At 37.4% G+C, this 18,200-nt stretch overlaps 4 protein-coding genes across 4 annotated transcripts in view; 2 read left to right on the plus strand and 2 right to left on the minus strand.

Moving 5' to 3' along the window:
* Positions 1 to 1,102: 1,102 nt before the first annotated feature.
* Positions 1,103 to 4,985, plus strand: LOC115028518 (tetraspanin-9). Its single transcript, XM_029462347.1, has 9 exons — positions 1,103 to 1,322; positions 2,264 to 2,305; positions 3,275 to 3,354; positions 3,472 to 3,663; positions 3,771 to 3,845; positions 3,939 to 4,040; positions 4,131 to 4,262; positions 4,359 to 4,442; positions 4,666 to 4,985. The coding sequence occupies exons 3-9, from the start codon at positions 3,292 to 3,294 to the stop codon at positions 4,735 to 4,737; spliced, it is 720 nt and encodes a 239-aa protein (XP_029318207.1). The 5' UTR covers positions 1,103 to 1,322; positions 2,264 to 2,305; positions 3,275 to 3,291; the 3' UTR covers positions 4,738 to 4,985.
* A 102-nt stretch (positions 4,986 to 5,087) lies between these two features.
* On the minus strand, positions 5,088 to 8,263 carry LOC115028516 (probable imidazolonepropionase). The gene is made up of 9 exons (XM_029462346.1): positions 8,127 to 8,263; positions 7,822 to 7,928; positions 7,238 to 7,302; positions 6,858 to 7,135; positions 6,551 to 6,776; positions 6,252 to 6,376; positions 6,001 to 6,094; positions 5,748 to 5,908; positions 5,088 to 5,347 (listed from the first exon to the last, which is right to left on the minus strand). The coding sequence occupies exons 1-9, from the start codon at positions 8,261 to 8,263 to the stop codon at positions 5,242 to 5,244; spliced, it is 1,299 nt and encodes a 432-aa protein (XP_029318206.1). The 3' UTR covers positions 5,088 to 5,241.
* Positions 8,264 to 8,471: 208 nt separating this feature from the next.
* snrpf (small nuclear ribonucleoprotein polypeptide F) lies at positions 8,472 to 10,499 on the minus strand. The gene is made up of 4 exons (XM_029462348.1): positions 10,342 to 10,499; positions 9,525 to 9,650; positions 9,051 to 9,115; positions 8,472 to 8,752 (listed from the first exon to the last, which is right to left on the minus strand). Exons 1-4 carry the CDS (start codon positions 10,342 to 10,344, stop codon positions 8,686 to 8,688), a joined length of 261 nt encoding a protein of 86 aa, XP_029318208.1. The 5' UTR covers positions 10,345 to 10,499; the 3' UTR covers positions 8,472 to 8,685.
* A 6,795-nt stretch (positions 10,500 to 17,294) lies between these two features.
* The window catches only part of ntn4 (netrin 4), an 18,708-nt gene continuing 17,802 nt past the window's right edge, over positions 17,295 to 18,200 (plus strand). Inside the window, exon 1 of the mRNA XM_029462457.1 lies at positions 17,295 to 17,722. Within this exon, the coding sequence (XP_029318317.1) occupies positions 17,677 to 17,722 (46 nt within the window). The 5' untranslated portion in view covers positions 17,295 to 17,676. The remainder of the gene's footprint in view (positions 17,723 to 18,200) is intronic.

Here is an 18,200-nt window from a genome sequence, read left to right on the forward strand (position 1 = left end):
TTATCTAACTATCTCACTGCTTATGGAAATGCATGAAGCAGTTCTTCTCAGAAGTGAAGTATCGACGTTTTCAGACCATGTTTGTGCAGAGAAATGTCTGAGCTGATCCGTGTGCAACAGTCTGCAAAACAAGTCTTCAGCATGGCCCCCCAGAGACTCATGTGACACATTTAAACACTGCAATTGGTTCCTTATGGTCCTGTCTCTTATTAAAAGTGTTGCATTATACCTGGGGATGTATTGTGTGAATGGGTATGTTGCGTCGAGGCAGCAAGGTACCCTAGAGGGATAGTTTTACTAATTTTGAGGTGTGGATCCTATGGTTGGACACAACAAACATTGTGAAGGTGTCCCTTTGGATTCTGGGTAATTGTGACGACATTTATCAATATTTTCTTATTTTTTACAAACCAAACAATCAAGAAAATAATCAGCAGATTGACTATTATACTTTATTATCTATTATGTATCTATTATATCATTAGATTATTATTACTCATGCTTTCATGTAAAAGCAGGATTATTTTCCTTATGGATTAATCTGATGAATAGTTTTCTTTTATTGATATTTATTATTTGCTTTGTAAAAATTAGGAAAATTGCAAGAAATGAAATGCTGTAACAATTATCCCGAGCCCAAAGTGACACAAAGCTTTAAAACTAAATTACAATTATTGTATGTAGTGCAGTAAACGTCAATAATTAATGTAATAAATAAATAATGTAGAGGAGTAAAAGTAATAATAATAATAATAATAATAATAATAATAATAATAAGCTTTATTTGTATTGCACCTTTCATACAAAAACATAACAATTAGTACAAGATGAGACAGAATAAGAGCATTTACAGAACAATAATCACAGTGTTGATGTGCATGAGTCTGAAGTATAAAAGTATAAAGTATAAAAATAGCAGAATTAAAATAGTATAAAGAATTATGAAAAGTAAATGTAAGCTACTTAGTTTAATTACATTCCACCACTGGAGTTTAGTTTAAATATGTGTGTTATTTACACAGCCAGGGTCTTTGCCCGGCTGGTCCCTCTCACCAGCCCCGACAGACACGCCTCCACTCCGGGGTCCGTCCCCCGCTGTGCTCCGCCCTCTCCACAGACCTTCCTCCTCCTCCTCCTCCTCCTCCTCCAGCCATCGAAGAAACTTCACAGCCGACTTCACAGCCTTTTACAACCGTCGGATTTATGTTTTAAGATCGGGAGATGCTGTGAGGGGCACATCAGCAGAAGTTAAGCCGGCATGTGAAGCTCTTTTATCGGCTGAATCTTGAGACGCTCGCGGGGAGATGAGTTCATAGCCCTCGGTAGGACACGAGCTAAACTGTCTTCTTTCTTCTGTCGTCGCGTGCACATGAAAACAAGCACGAGCCTGCAGTGGCGTTGTTTTAGTTAGTCAAACATTGATGTGTTTTTGTTCTCACGAAAGTTTAAAATGAGTCGATTTAAAGACTTATTTCTGCGTGTTTTTAACGCAAACTTTCCCAAAACCGCAAACTGAAGTTCAGTCCGTTGACGTCACGTCCTTTGGGGAAAGAGGCTCGCGCTCTGATTCCTAATAAAACTAATAAATGTTATATAAAGATAAAGTTTCCTTTACAAGACACTAGCGAAACATGTCTTATTTTATGGTAATGTCTTGAAAGAGGCTGAGATTTATTTAAATGTTTTGTTAGTGGATCTCTACAACTCATATACATCCTTTAAATTAGTTTTTAAAGAATGTAGGCCTACAAACTATCTAAAGACAACTTTTTCTAATTTATAGGCCATTATTTTATCTTCATATATATACAATTATATATATTTTTAATGTATTAAATGTAAATGTGTTCCCAAATCCCTTTATCATAAGGATAAACGGTAGGTGTTATGTTTTGTGCAAAGTTAATTTTGAATTCCTCCACATATGTTAAAAACTTAACATAATTGTGTTGTATAAGTGTTACTGGAAAAGTAAAACATAACCTAAAGTTACCTAAACAACATCAAAATGATGATTTATTAGTTGATGGATCAGTAATGTATACACAGTCAAAAGTAAAACAATATTTTTGTTCATGATTAGTTGAGATAAACATGAGGTAAAACATATTCTTTGTTGATGTATGCCCTTATACTTGTCTAAAAAGCCTGAAAAACCAGAAAAATACTTGAAGCCCGAGAGTTTTGTCCATAAATCTAAAGCACCAGCTTGTACACAACATGCAGTAGAGCGTAATCGTTTGTATACACGTGTGTGTTGCAGGTACGCCACTAGAGCTTCTCTGTTCTCCTGCTAGTTGAAGTGGTAAGTTCATCTCTTCCTCGTGTTGTTTGTGTGGTTTCTGCTTCACTCCACAGAGAACTCCATGTTTACAGTTAATGGGATGTAACGGGAAACACAGAGGTCGGTGAGATACCGTGTGATGTCTGGTACTGTGTGATCATGGTGACGCAAACAACCTCCAATGGATCAAAGAAAGCATTAAATTACACCTTTACCCTGAAGACGTACCTGAGCCGTGCCAGTTTATGTGACTGCCACTTTTTTATACAAGACATATTATACAATAACTTTCTTTTTACTTTTTATACTATGTTGTGACTTTTAAACAACTTTCTTTTTAACTTACTATACTATGACTTTTTTCTGACATGCCATATTATGACCTTTTTTTTTACATACTAATCTGTGACTTTTAAAGGACTTTTGTAAAAAATCATATAATATGACTTAAATGACTTTTGTATATAATATACTATGACTTTTAAAGGACCTTTTTATATAATATACTATGACTTAAATTACTTTTGTATATAATATAAAATGACTTTTAAAGGACTTTGTATATAATATACTATGACTTAAATTACTTTTGTATATAATATAAAATGACTTAAAGGACCTTTGTATATAATATATTATGACTTTTAAAGGACCTTTTATATAATAGAAAATGACTTAAAGGACCTTTTGTATATAATATATTATGACTTTTAAAGGACCTTTTATATAATATACTATGACTTTTAAAGGACCTTTTGTATATAATATATTATGACTTTTAAAGGACTTTTGTATATAATATACTATGACTTAAATTACTTTTGTATATAATATAAAATGACTTTTTTCAACATGCTACACTATGACTGCATACAACACTTTGTCATTTTTACAAGACACTATTCTGTGACGTTATTTGACATTTTCATGACTATGATTTATTTTTTAACATTATCTTTTCATGTTTAAAAAATATATATTTCTTGCAGGTGCCTATCGATTCAATCATGGCTCGTGGTTGCATCTGCTGCGTTAAATACATGCTCTTCCTCTTCAACCTGCTCTTCTGGGTAATTATTCCTCACAGGCAGAAACAAGATCAAAATACCAACAAGTGTTCTTTTATCATTAAATCAACAGGAAGTTTCTGAGTTTCCTGTGTGTGTGTGTGTGTGTGTGTTTTTCAGCTGGGTGGGTGTGGATTGTTGGGTGTGGGCGTGTGGCTGTCGGTGTCTCAGGGCAGCTTTGCCACCCTGTCGCCCTCCTTCCCGTCACTCTCCGCCGCCAACCTCATCATCACGCTCGGCACTGTCATCATGGTGACAGGTTTCCTGGGCTGCCTGGGTGCCATCAAGGAGAACAAGTGCTTGCTACTGAGTGTGAGTGGACTACAGTACCCATGATGCATCTCCTGTGGTGTTGTTTGAGCGTAGTCTTTAGTGGAGTTCATATTTACAACGATATAAATCTTTTTTGTTTTCTCCAGTTTTTCATCGTTCTGTTGATCATCCTCTTGGCCGAACTTATCCTCCTCATCCTGTTCTTTGTCTACACCGACAAGGTGAAGGAAAAGTCATATTTATATTAGAACAAATCACCTGCTGCTGTAGGTGAGTGTGACTTCATGTCCGCTGATCCTCGTCTGTTTGCACAGGTGAGTGAAAATGCCAGACGGGACCTGAAAGAAGGGCTGGTGCTGTACAACACGGATAACAACGCTGGCCTGAGGGACGCATGGAACAGCATACAGGGAGAGGTACATTATTATTATTGCTATGTCTTTAGTTTGAATCCAATCTCAACATCAGTTTAAAGTTTCTTTGACTGCATCTCTCCTGCCTACCAGTGGCGATGCTGTGGTGTGAACAACCACAACGACTGGTACACCGCCCTGCATGATAACGGGGTTCCTGACCTCTGCTGCCAGCAGGTTTACCCGGGCTGTGGACGCAACGCCTCCAATACCTTCTGGACACGGGTCAGTGTGTGTGTGTGTGTGTGTGTGTGGGGGGGGGGGTTACTCTAAAGGAGTCAAACTCCAGACACTTTCCTAATGTGTGTTGTGTGTTTTCAGGGTTGCTATGAGAAAGTAGAGCAGTGGCTGGATGACAACAAACATCTTCTGGGAACCATCGCTATGTGCGTGTTGGTCATACAGGTAAGCAGATCTTTATCAAGCACTTTGCTATAATAAAATGAACTGGATGACGCTTACAAGAAGTGCATTATGGGATACAACCCATGCAGAGTTCAGCACAAATGAACTGCCTGAGGTGCTGCATTTAGAAACAATGATAGTTTGTTCCACTAGTGACTTGAGGGTAAAGAAGAGGAGAGATGTTATGACGTAATATACTAAACATGGTTGTCTTTGCTTCCAGCTCCTTGGTATGGCTTTCTCAATGACGCTTTACCAGCAGATCCACCGAGCAGGGAAGAAGTATGAAGCCTGACGTTAGTATCATAAAGTATAGTTGTCACACGTGCCACTACAGCCTTTTATCTCACATTTTTAAAGTAGTTTTTCATATAGTATCACTCTGATGCATGTTGTTTGTCTCTAACGATGAGAACCGACTGTAAAGAGGATGTTTAGGTGTTTAGAAGCGATGCCTGATGTATGATGTATGTTAGATAAAACAAGCGTCGTGTACTAACATGTTCAATAAAAGCACTCGTCACAAACGTGATAATGTTTTTACTGTTGCTCCTGAAGTCTTTAAAGTTTACGTGTCTGCTTTCACCCTGACGGTCAAACAGCAGCTCTGATTACACAGATATAAGCAGAGTGAGCATCGTGTCACTCATTAACCCGTGCGATCCCTTGAGGTGTGACTGTTTCTGAGGCGATAGTAACACTGCAGACACAGTAACATCTCAGTGACTACAACAGGCTTTAATTCAAGACTCCAGGAAGTAATCGTGTCGCTATCAGAAGTATTGATAACCACTTCTGGTTATAAGTCCATAGTTTTGTCATTATCAACGACGACGTTCCCTTTGATGACGACGTAGCGGATCAGCTCCTGATGTCCTCCCAGCTGGTAGATCAGATGCTCCCATCTGCAATAAAACACACGATGCATGCAGTCAAACCACCGATAACTAAAGTCGCACTGGTTTGTAAGAATAAAATATACATCTGCGATCACTGACATTGAGCTCTTATTCAACCTATGTGACATATAATAATGTTTAAGTATGCAAAGATGAATCTTATGCCTAAATGTAGGATGTCTGCAGCACTGAATGAACTCTGGGTCACATTTTCTATGCAGAGGGACAATACACACTCTGAAGTGTTGAGAGAACTCAAGTAAAGTTCAATAACGTTGTGTTTAAGTCCTGCAGTTAATAACCTGACATCATTACTTCATCGGTTCCTTCCGACTTAAACACAAAGTGTCCCCGTGATCATCTCAAAATAAAAGACTCCGTGTGTAGATCTGGACTTCTGATTTACCGCGTGGTGTCGAGGACCAGCAGGTCTCCGTGTTTGTCGACCTCCAGGGAGCCGTGAGTGTGGGAGCACCGCAGGGCGTAGGCGGCGTTGATGGTGGCAGCAGCCAAAGCCTCAGGCATGGACATCCTCATGTTGACACAGGCCAGGTGCATGACTATTGGCTGAGGACGGAGACGAGAGAGGGGACAACAAATCAACAGAGGACAGAGACAGGGGAGAGTTTTAACCATCATGCAACACTCGTCCTGCTCACCATGGAGCAGCAGTAGGCGTTGGGGTTAAAGTCGCTGCCAAGGGCGACAATAACTCCAGCTTCCAACATGTCTCTGGCCCGAGGCTGAGGCAGCCTGAAAACACACACACACACACACACACACACACACACACACACACACACACACACACACACACACACACACACACACACACACACACACACACGAATATGTACTTAAGTACTTGAGTAAAATGCACTTAGAGACTTTCCACCACTGGTCACAGTACCGTAGGATGTACGCTGTCGTTGGTAGAAGGACGGCGGCGGTTCTTGCTGTTGCCATGGCAGCGATTCCCTCGTCTGTGACCTCCTCCAGGTGACTGATGGCTAAGGCTCCGAGCTCTGCACCCAACTGTCACACACACACACACACACACACACACACGTTAAAATGATAATTGCTTCATCATTTAAATAATGTATGAAGTAAATGATACTTATATTTGAGTTTTAGCAACATTAGAAACACAATAAGTCGGCGGTGGATCCAAACAAAGAGTAAACGCAGCTGACGGGTAAGTGCTACCTGAGCAGAGTTCATGGGATGGAGCTCATCTCCGTGGAAGTTGATGTTGAGGCCCATGTCTTTGCCGGCCTGCAGGATGGAGCGAGTCGAGCTGAGGTCAAACACTCCCTGCTCACAGAACACGTCGATGTTGTCGACTCTCAGAGTCCCAGCAGACATCTGTTCTTTCAGCGTTGGCAGCTGAACCTGCAGGATGTCCTTTGTGGCTTCGGCAACTGTTTTCCCTCTGAATGAAGGACAGATAGGATTAGCTGGAGAGACTCGTTTTCAGGATGTGATGTGAGATACTGTTGAGGACGGTGCACACTTTGGCACTGCGTGGGCTCCACAGTAGGTGGAGGAGATGTTGATGGGCAGCGTGCGTCTGGCCTCCTCGATCACCTCCAGCATCTTGAGCTCAGTCTGCAGCTCCAGGCCGTACCCGCTCTTACACTCCACCAGGGTTGTGCCCACTCGCTGCATCCGGAGCAGCCGGCTGCTGAGGGAGCCCAGCAGCTCGGAGGGGCTGGCAGCTCGAGTGTGATCCACCGTGAAGTGGATCCCTCCGCCGGCCCGGTGCACGTCCATGTAGGTGGCACCTGCCAGCTGCAGGAGTAACATGCATTTCATTAAAAAAAATGTTTTCAGCTCCAAATGTGGAAGAAAGATTCGAACAATTGTGGAAACATATCCAACATAATTATTTACCTTCATTGCAAATTCATGCACCCTGTCACCAGCCCAGACTGGATGTGTGTGGGCGTCAACCAACCCTGAAACAAGACGCTTCTTAAAATGCAACTATAAATATATATATATTATTTAACTATAAATATATACATATATAAACACATATTTATACATATATAACATATATTTATACATATATAAACATATATTATACATATGTACATATATAAACATATACATATACATACATATATATATATATATATAGAAATAAATATATGTAATTAAAAAAAGAAACAAAACAATCAAATATATATATATTTATACTTGTTTAATATCGTAGCAAAATATCACATCCACATTTATTAACATTAACTGAATATTTTAAAACATTTGACGATTGAAAAGTTAACTCAAAAATTGGCAAAACACGATTTAGACATTTCAGATTTACTCAAATTGTTCATCAGACCCTGAAGGTTTTTGTTCTTTCCCTTTAGTGCAAAAATATATTTTAATGTTGCACTATGGAATATATTTACTGTACCTTTAATAATGACAAACTGGAACATGTAATGAACGTCTGCTGAGCTGATACTCACCGGGCAGAACACACATGCCTGTCGCATCAATCACTTTATCAAACCATGAGTGTGGATACTGAGCTCGGATGATCTCCGCAGGCCCCACAGCTTTGATCAGCCCGTCACTGGATGAAGAAACGAGCTGCTTCAATATAACTTCATAGCACAGCTTGGATTTGAACATGCAGGTCACATGTTCTACAATCAGAGGATTAACCTTCAGACCAACATGTACAGTGAATATCAATGGTAATGAATATTTAGAGTAATAGAGTAACCCCCACATGCTTGTCACATGGTATTCAGTAATCTCAGATGCTTACCTTCCTATCACTACGCTCCCATTTTCAATCACACAAAGATTTTGCATCCCATGTTTGGTCAAGAACTTCTCTCCGCTGTTGCAGATCAGAACCACCTGTTTGGCATTCTCCACCAGTAGTCTGTAGTTACTGGACATTTTGATTCATCCAAAGCAAAGATACTTAACTTCACAGCGACTGGCTTCTAACTAGTTTGGGAACAGGCAAATATTTGTCCAGGAGAGCAGAGTTTAAAGTGCACGGAGAGAGGCGGAGCTTCTGCCACAGACATCACAGACAACCAGTAATAATTACAGAGACATTTACATAAATGTTAAATATCACATGCAAAAAAACACAACCAGGTTTAAGAAAGGGTACAATAATCATTTTATTGTGTCTGTATCACAAAGTCACAACATAAAATTGGCCTCACATACAGTAAAAAAAGGAAAAGAAACTTCAAAACTGCTTGAAAAATAACCTAAACCCCCGCCGTTCATTTGTTTCACATGGTGAAAACACAAACACACATCAACTCAACTACGAGGTACAATCACACAACAGGGCCGAGTCTTCTTCACTCCCTCATTTCTCCGTCTTCCTCTTCTTCTTCTACGCCTCTGATGTACAAAACATTATTGCACCTGTTGGTTTGAAACACACGTTAGCGCACAGTGCTGCCATAACTGGCTGCAGGGGGGGGAATACATAATAGTTTGATGCACCTTTTGCTTCCAGCACTGACTTCTTGGGAGAATGACGTGTTAATTATTAACACGGATTAGTTGAGGTAGCTAGGAAGCTGCAAAGACTTAATTTCCCTTTAAAACATAATTATCTTACTTCAAATAACCGTGTTAAAAGGTCTTAAACGTAAAGAAATGATTGAAAAAGAAGCATCTACTGAACTAGTTATGGAATGAAAATGTTTTAGATTCATACCTGATAAGCACTTCACCGAGATGACCCGCCAATGCTCCATCCACATACTCTTCCGTGTTTGCCAGCTGCGAGGAAGACACGTACATATAAAAAGGTCAAGAGGCTACCAATAAGGGTGTATTAGCACGGTCATGGTGGACACGCGCTGATCTAAAATTGTGCCGCTTGGGATAATGAAATAACTGTCGACACAAGTTACACTGCACGTTCACGGCAATAGCCTACTTTCATGGGCAGCGTGTAGGCAGCACCACAAAAATGGCTGTGATGCGTAATATAAGTGTTATAACTCTTGTGGGCTGCACACGAGGAGTAAAGTGTGAATTCATGAAAATATTATTTAGCAGTGGATCAACAAATATTCCAAGAGAACTTTAGTAAAACATTCTCTTTGTGCAAGCAAGGATGGCACATGTCAGTGTTGATAAATAACATTTGTAAAGGAACAAGGCATATACAAAAAGTAGTTCTCACCTGCATATTCATGTATCCATCCACAGACACCAGGTAGCCCTTATACTCCATACCCCACTTCAGCTTCACCATCACTGGCTTGCCCGTCAGGCCGTTCAGGAATGGTTTTGGGTTCAGAGGTAAACTCTATGGAGAGAAAGAGATGAAAAGTATTATACGCTTTAGCTATATTAGTTAACTACACATGCATATACCTACATATTCGCATGTATTGCTACAGTATTGTGATTAGGTGTATGCCGAACTGTAAATAAGCTGCAGGTATAGCCTGCACTGTATGAAATTACAACCTACATTTTTTATGAGAACACCCAGTGTTGAACTACTTTGTTCATAGTATTTAACATTACGGTTTTCGGCAAACAGCAAGTCTATTAGTAAATTCCGGCATAACAAACATGTTACATTGTCTTTGCGGGTAGTAGAATATACAAATTAAGCTGGTGGTTTGGGTGGCGCAAATACTTATTGTAGATAAGCACACGCTAGCTAAATTGAAAGGTTTTGTAATGGAGTTTGGTACTTTGTCTCCACAGAAATCGGGCCAAACCTAAACAAAGCGGCGCATCATTTCCCGTTTATGTGAACTTCTGCCGCCGAATAAAGTAAAACATCGACCGTATTCCTGTTTTCGTAATTAAATGTTAAATGGTACACTATGTGCAGAAAAGTAAGGCATCCAGTCATTCACATTAATTCATGAATGAGAAGCTAACGTAGCTCAATGCTAACTAGCGAACACGCTACTATCTATAGCGAAAACAATCCCACAAAACATATAATGAATTGATAGTAAATATGTGTAAGATGTACTCACCATTTTTATTCTACTTAATGCTGTCTGGAAATGAATAAATGGAATATATGTTCGTCACAAAAACGTTTGCACTTCCCAAAGCAGAGCAGCACACGCTTTACCGCCAAACAGGAAGTACTACCCTTTGACCTCTGAGGAGTCTGCACACTGCCCCCTGGTGGCGGGAGTGTGCACTGCCGCGTAAATCACTGAACGCCGAAATTAAATTAACATTGAAGATTAAATTATTAAAGATTAGAAAGATTAAAAGACTAAATTAACACTGAAGATTATCTATAATATTATAGTCAAAGTGGCCTCCTTGACTGAAAGCGACACCTTAACAATTTATGTCCTATTTGATCAAATAATGAATGCCCACATTTATTTATTTTTGGTAAATTTAACGTAATTTTTATTTATTCTTCATTTTGGCTCCTCCAAAGAATCAATAAAAATGTTGCCAATTAATTAAATTAAGGGAGCAATTACCAACTAATCCTTTTCAGCTTTACTTATATATACTGTTGGATAGTTTCATTTATTAAAAAAAAGCATAATTTATAATCCTTTAATTTGTTTTTGTATGCAAACATATAATTTGTAAAGTAAGTAGTAATTAAAGTTGTCATACAATTGTAGTGGAGTAAAAAGTGCAATATTGTAGTATATAGTATATATATATGTTTTTCTGTTAATTTACTAATCAATTAATCATTTAATTTCTAGCTGTAACAACTGAATGTGAGTCTGTGATCCTCAGAAGAGTTGAAAGTGACCTTATATTACTTTCTGAGGTGTGTTATTCCCTCTTGCATCATGATAATATGCTTGAAAGGACATTCTTTTAAAATGTGTCATATGATTAAAGTAAGGCTGAGTCCAAAGCAAATGAAGACATGTATTTTTTTCTTCTGAACTATATCCAGCGTCACTGTCAATCTCTCTATCTGTCCTGAGTTGAACTTCTATACATGCAACACCTGCTCTATAGAATATTTCACGTTAACATGAAGCTCGCCAAAGAATGATTCAATATTCATGAACTCTGACCCAGTTGGGCAAAAAAAGTGAAATGACTGTCACATCTGGGTCGTGCACTGCAGCTATTTCTCTCCAGGCACAAAGAGTCTGAAGATTTCACTCATTTTTCTGTGTTAAAGCGTTCGACTGTTACTAAAGCATCCAACAAGTTCAAACCTGATACTTTGAATAAACCTGACATCTAACTTCCTACAGTGAAGGGCTGGGTTCTGTCAGAAAATTCCTCTGAAATTGCACTAGAGCTTTCTTTGCATGTTTGAAATGCTCATGTCCTTACATCATTTAGCCTATTTTTCTTGTCTCTCCTTTTGAGTTGTCCTCCGTGTAATTAACCAATCCGTCAGTCAGTCACTGTGTCAGTTATGGCACGATAACAATGTGTGTGTGGGTGTGTGTTGAGAGCAGGGGCAGAGTGGTGGCCATATCAAAATGTCCATAAAGAAACTCAAAGGATCACAAAGAGAAGAAAAGTGACCACAAAGAGACTAAAAATAACCATAAAGCGACGCAAAACGACCACAAAGAGACAAAGATTACCACATCGAGATGCAAAGCGACCAGGAGGAGATACAAAATGACCACAAAAATGTTTTCACCACCCCCCCCAGGCTGAAAGGGGAGATAGCCATCCTGTGTGGCTCAGAGTCAGTCTATGAACTCGAACAATGTGTGATGCTTGTTGGTATCATCATTTGGAGGAAGACGGCTGTGTTGGAGAGGCCCGACGGATCATTCCAGTCTGATGCCAAACAGCCCTTTGAAGTCTGCAGAGCAGAACGGGCCTGCAGGAGTGTTGGTATTTTGGGAAAGGGCCGACCTATGATAAACAAAGTGAGGTTTCCACACTTCTACACTCTTCTTTGCCGTATCGTTCGGCTGATTGTATCACAATGACTGCTTCACACGGAGCAGCAGCACTGACTGCTGCAGGACAGACAGAACAAAGTGAACAGGTGAGATAGTTTCATTTGGCATCACTGCTTATTGGACACGGGTCAGATGCACAGAAAGCAGGTCACGGTCTGATTACACAGCAGACAGAGAAGCCAAAGCCATGCTGTGTCCAGTGGAGCTTGACCCAAACGGGCCGGAGAGGAAAGAACAGTTTTACAACATCCATTTCTTTGTACCATTACTGAGCACAGGGGGGCAGCCTGCAGCCTGCACAGCGATCCATATTCCTCATGCAGGCTGGAACACAAGCTGTCACGCCCATCATCAAAGACGTGGTACTTTAAAGCTTTTATATGTGAAGGCCTTTATCTCTCTTCTTTTTATGGGCTGTTGAGCAGCTTTGTTGGGAGGAGACTGCCATGTAAGCAGAACTGGAATTAAAAAGCATGCAATATATTTGGCTTGCATATTCCACTGGTTTTGTAAGGACACCAACAATGTTGTCAACAAAGGTCGCAGCTGAGCAACCATTTGAAGTGCGTCAGCAGCATCACTTTGTGTGCGCTCTCTCCATCCAAAGCCAATTAGTCAGAAATGTGGATATGAGCACTCGCTTACGCCCCATCTCAGCTTTTCATCAGGCGCCACGTGGTCTGCACAGGGGGGGTTCCAAACTTTGCCATGTCATGGACACCTGGTATTAATATGATGGAGCTGGAAAGAACTTGAATATTTATATAGTTGCAGATTTACATTACTAATACAAAAATATTAATGCATTATGATAAATGATCGTGCATTAAGCTACCCAGCAGTATAAAGTCATTAAAATGTACAATATTAAAATCTAAGTATATTAAAGCATCACTTCCAATTATATAATACATACTATGATTCTAAGATGGCAATTCTGCGTAATAAGTACTTCTACTTTGACATCAAGTGAGTTAATATGCATGAATATCAGGTACATTAAGTGAGTTAATATGCATGAATATCAGGTACATTAAGTGAGTTAATATGAATGAATATCAGGTACATTAAGTGTGTTAATATGCATGAATATCAGGTACATTAAGTGTGTTAATATGAATGAATATCAGGTACATTAAGTGTGTTAATATGCATGAATATCAGGTACATTAAGTGTGTTAATATGAATGAATATCAGGTACATTAAGTGTGTTAATATGAATGAATATCAGGTACATTAAGTGAGTTAATATGAATGAATATCAGGTACATTAAGTGTGTTAATATGCATGAATATCAGGTACATTAAGTGTGTTAATATGCATGAATATCAGGTACATTAAGTGTGTTAATATGAATGAATATCAGGTACATTAAGTGAGTTAATATGAATGAATATCAGGTACATTAAGTGTGTTAATATGCATGAATATCAGGTACATTAAGTGAGTTAATATGAATGAATATCAGGTACATTAAGTGTGTTAATATGAATGAATATCAGGTACATTAAGTGTGTTAATATGAATGAATATCAGGTACATTAAGTGTGTTAATATGAATGAATATCAGGTACATTAAGTGAGTTAATATGAATGAATATCAGGTACATTAAGTGAGTTAATATGAATGAATATCAGGTACATTAAGTGAGTTAATATGAATGAATATCAGGTACATTAAGTGTGTTAATATGCATGAATATCAGGTACATTAAGTGTGTTAATATGAATGAATATCAGGTACATTAAGTGAGTTAATATGCATGAATATCAGGTACATTAAGTGAGTTAATATGCATGAATATCAGGTACATTAAGTGTGTTAATATGCATGAATATCAGGTACATTAAGTGTGTTAATATGCATGAATATCAGGTACATTAAGTGAGTTAATATGAATGAATATCAGGTACATTAAGTGTGTTAATATGAATGAATATCAGGTACATTAAGTGTGTTAATATGAATGAATATCAGGTACATTAAGTGTGTTAATATGAATGAATATCAGGTACATTAAGTGTGTTAATATGAATGAATATCAGGTACATTAAGTGTGTTAATATGCATGAATATCAGGTACATTAAGTGAGTTAATATGCATGAATATCAGGTACATTAAGTGTGTTAATATGAATGAATATCAGGTACATTAAGTGAGTTAATATGAATGAATATCAGGTACATTAAGTGTGTTAATATGCATGAATATCAGGTACATTAAGTGAGTTAATATGAATGAATATCAGGTACATTAAGTGTGTTAATATGAATGAATATCAGGTACATTAAGTGTGTTAATATGAATGAATATCAGGTACATTAAGTGAGTTAATATGCATGAATATCAGGTACATTAAGTGTGTTAATATGAATGAATATCAGGTACATTAAGTGTGTTAATATGAATGAATATCAGGTACATTAAGTGTGTTAATATGAATGAATATCAGGTACATTAAGTGAGTTAATATGAATGAATATCAGGTACATTAAGTGAGTTAATATGAATGAATATCAGGTACATTAAGTGAGTTAATATGCATGAATATCAGGTACATTAAGTGTGTTAATATGCATGAATATCAGGTACATTAAGTGAGTTAATATGCATGAATATCAGGTACATTAAGTGAGTTAATATGCATGAATATCAGGTACATTAAGTGAGTTAATATGAATGAATATCAGGTACATTAAGTGTGTTAATATGAATGAATAGCAGGTACATTAAGTGAGTTAATATGCATGAATATCAGGTACATTAAGTGTGTTAATATGAATGAATAGCAGGTACATTAAGTGTGTTAATATGCATGAATATCAGGTACATTAAGTGAGTTAATATGAATGAATATCAGGTACATTAAGTGTGTTAATATGAATGAATATCAGGTACATTAAGTGAGTTAATATGAATGAATATCAGGTACATTAAGTGTGTTAATATGCATGAATATCAGGTACATTAAGTGAGTTAATATGCATGAATATCAGGTACATTAAGTGAGTTAATATGAATGAATATCAGGTACATTAAGTGAGTTAATATGCATGAATATCAGGTACATTAAGTGAGTTAATATGAATGAATATCAGGTACATTAAGTGAGTTAATATGCATGAATATCAGGTACATTAAGTGAGTTAATATGAATGAATATCAGGTACATTAAGTGTGTTAATATGCATGAATATCAGGTACATTAAGTGTGTTAATATGCATGAATATCAGGTACATTAAGTGAGTTAATATGAATGAATATCAGGTACATTAAGTGAGTTAATATGCATGAATATCAGGTACATTAAGTGTGTTAATATGCATGAATATCAGGTACATTAAGTGAGTTAATATGAATGAATATCAGGTACATTAAGTGTGTTAATATGAATGAATATCAGGTACATTAAGTGTGTTAATATGAATGAATATCAGGTACATTAAGTGTGTTAATATGAATGAATATCAGGTACATTAAGTGTGTTAATATGAATGAATATCAGGTACATTAAGTGAGTTAATATGAATGAATATCAGGTACATTAAGTGAGTTAATATGAATGAATATCAGGTACATTAAGTGAGTTAATATGAATGAATATCAGGTACATTAAGTGTGTTAATATGAATGAATATCAGGTACATTAAGTGAGTTAATATGAATGAATATCAGGTACATTAAGTGTGTTAATATGAATGAATATCAGGTACATTAAGTGTGTTAATATGAATGAATATCAGGTACATTAAGTGAGTTAATATGAATGAATATCAGGTACATTAAGTGAGTTAATATGCATGAATATCAGGTACATTAAGTGAGTTAATATGAATGAATATCAGGTACATTAAGTGAGTTAATATGAATGAATATCAGGTACATTAAGTGTGTTAATATGCATGAATATCAGGTACATTAAGTGAGTTAATATGAATGAATATCAGGTACATTAAGTGAGTTAATATGCATGAATATCAGGTACATTAAGTGAGTTAATATGCATGAATATCAGGTACATTAAGTGTGTTAATATGAATGAATATCAGGTACATTAAGTGTGTTAATATGAATGAATATCAGGTACATTAAGTGAGTTAATATGCATGAATATCAGGTACATTAAGTGAGTTAATATGCATGAATATCAGGTACATTAAGTGTGTTAATATGCATGAATATCAGGTACATTAAGTGTGTTAATATGCATGAATATCAGGTACATTAAGTGAGTTAATATGAATGAATATCAGGTACATTAAGTGTGTTAATATGAATGAATATCAGGTACATTAAGTGAGTTAATATGAATGAATATCAGGTACATTAAGTGTGTTAATATGAATGAATATCAGGTACATTAAGTGTGTTAATATGAATGAATATCAGGTACATTAAGTGTGTTAATATGCATGAATATCAGGTACATTAAGTGTGTTAATATGAATGAATATCAGGTACATTAAGTGAGTTAATATGCATGAATATCAGGTACATTAAGTGTGTTAATATGAATGAATATCAGGTACATTAAGTGTGTTAATATGAATGAATATCAGGTACATTAAGTGTGTTAATATGAATGAATATCAGGTACATTAAGTGTGTTAATATGAATGAATATCAGGTACATTAAGTGTGTTAATATGAATGAATATCAGGTACATTAAGTGAGTTAATATGAATGAATATCAGGTACATTAAGTGAGTTAATATGAATGAATATCAGGTACATTAAGTGAGTTAATATGCATGAATATCAGGTACATTAAGTGTGTTAATATGCATGAATATCAGGTACATTAAGTGTGTACTCCACCACAGAGAAGTTGTATGGTTGGATGGAGTAAAAGCTCTCATCAGACACCTCTAATCCTTATCCTGTTCGACTCCCTCACAAAGGCCCCCTGGAGGCTCCTCATGGACGCTCATGTTGGAAGCCCCGCCCGGCGCGAGGAGCAGGTTGTGGACTCCATCCATGTCAGCGCTGCTGCACACAATCTGGAATGTTCCTTTAAATGCGAGGAAAAAATGCAGAGGAGAGGCGGAGCTGCTGCTGTCACTACACAACTCTCTGTCTCTCTGCGCTCCTTAGAAATAGATCTGCAGGGGCAGAGCGGGCAGCAGGCAGGCGCACACTGCAGGGAAATGAAACACGCTGCAGGTCCCGAAGCACCCGGTCACTTCATCTCCTCTCTTCTCCTCTCTCAGCGGGACACCACACACCGTCCGGGATCATGTTGTTTCTTCACCAGTTATTATCGGCTTATTGGATCGCAGCTGAGTGAAAGAGAAAGTCCACACTGGATTTGAACCCTACGCACTAGTTTCTTTTTTTGCCACCGTGGATGAAATCTTTACATACTTGATGTCTAAATAACTCCTGCGGATTTTCTCCCTCTTCTCACATATTTCGGATTATTCCTTTACACAAGAAGATATGTTGATTGTATTTGTGATCAGCCTGGCCGTGTTGTCAGATGCAGGTTGGTGGTTTATATTTATTTATTTATCACACATCTAATTGTCACTTATTGTTAACGATGTGTAAGCAATGCAGAACTCGCCTGGATTTTTAGGTAATTTAATCTCTCACTGGGAGAGTTCCTACTTTGATTTCTAAACACATGAACCCACATGTATTTGAAGTTTAGAGTTGATTCAAAATCATAAACTGAATTATTAAATTTAAGTTTCCATATTAACCTATAGGAGTCAGAGAACAGTAGAAGATACGTCTGAGTCCTGTTGTTGTTCACTGCCACAGATTTAGATGGAAGTTTGGTATTAAAAACACAAGAGTTGTGATTCATCTTTCTACATCAGGTGCTTCCAAATTAGGTTCTTGTACAATTAAATCCAGTTTACTTTAACACAAGTTACTCTCTTATTTATTAGTTTACGTCCTTTTAACTGGCACAAAATGAATGATTATTCAGTTTAAAGGTTTCCCCCCATGACCTC

The sequence above is a fragment of the Cottoperca gobio genome, chromosome 23 (assembly GCF_900634415.1).
Source record: "Cottoperca gobio chromosome 23, fCotGob3.1, whole genome shotgun sequence".
NCBI classification, from domain to species: Eukaryota; Metazoa; Chordata; class Actinopteri; order Perciformes; family Bovichtidae; genus Cottoperca; species Cottoperca gobio.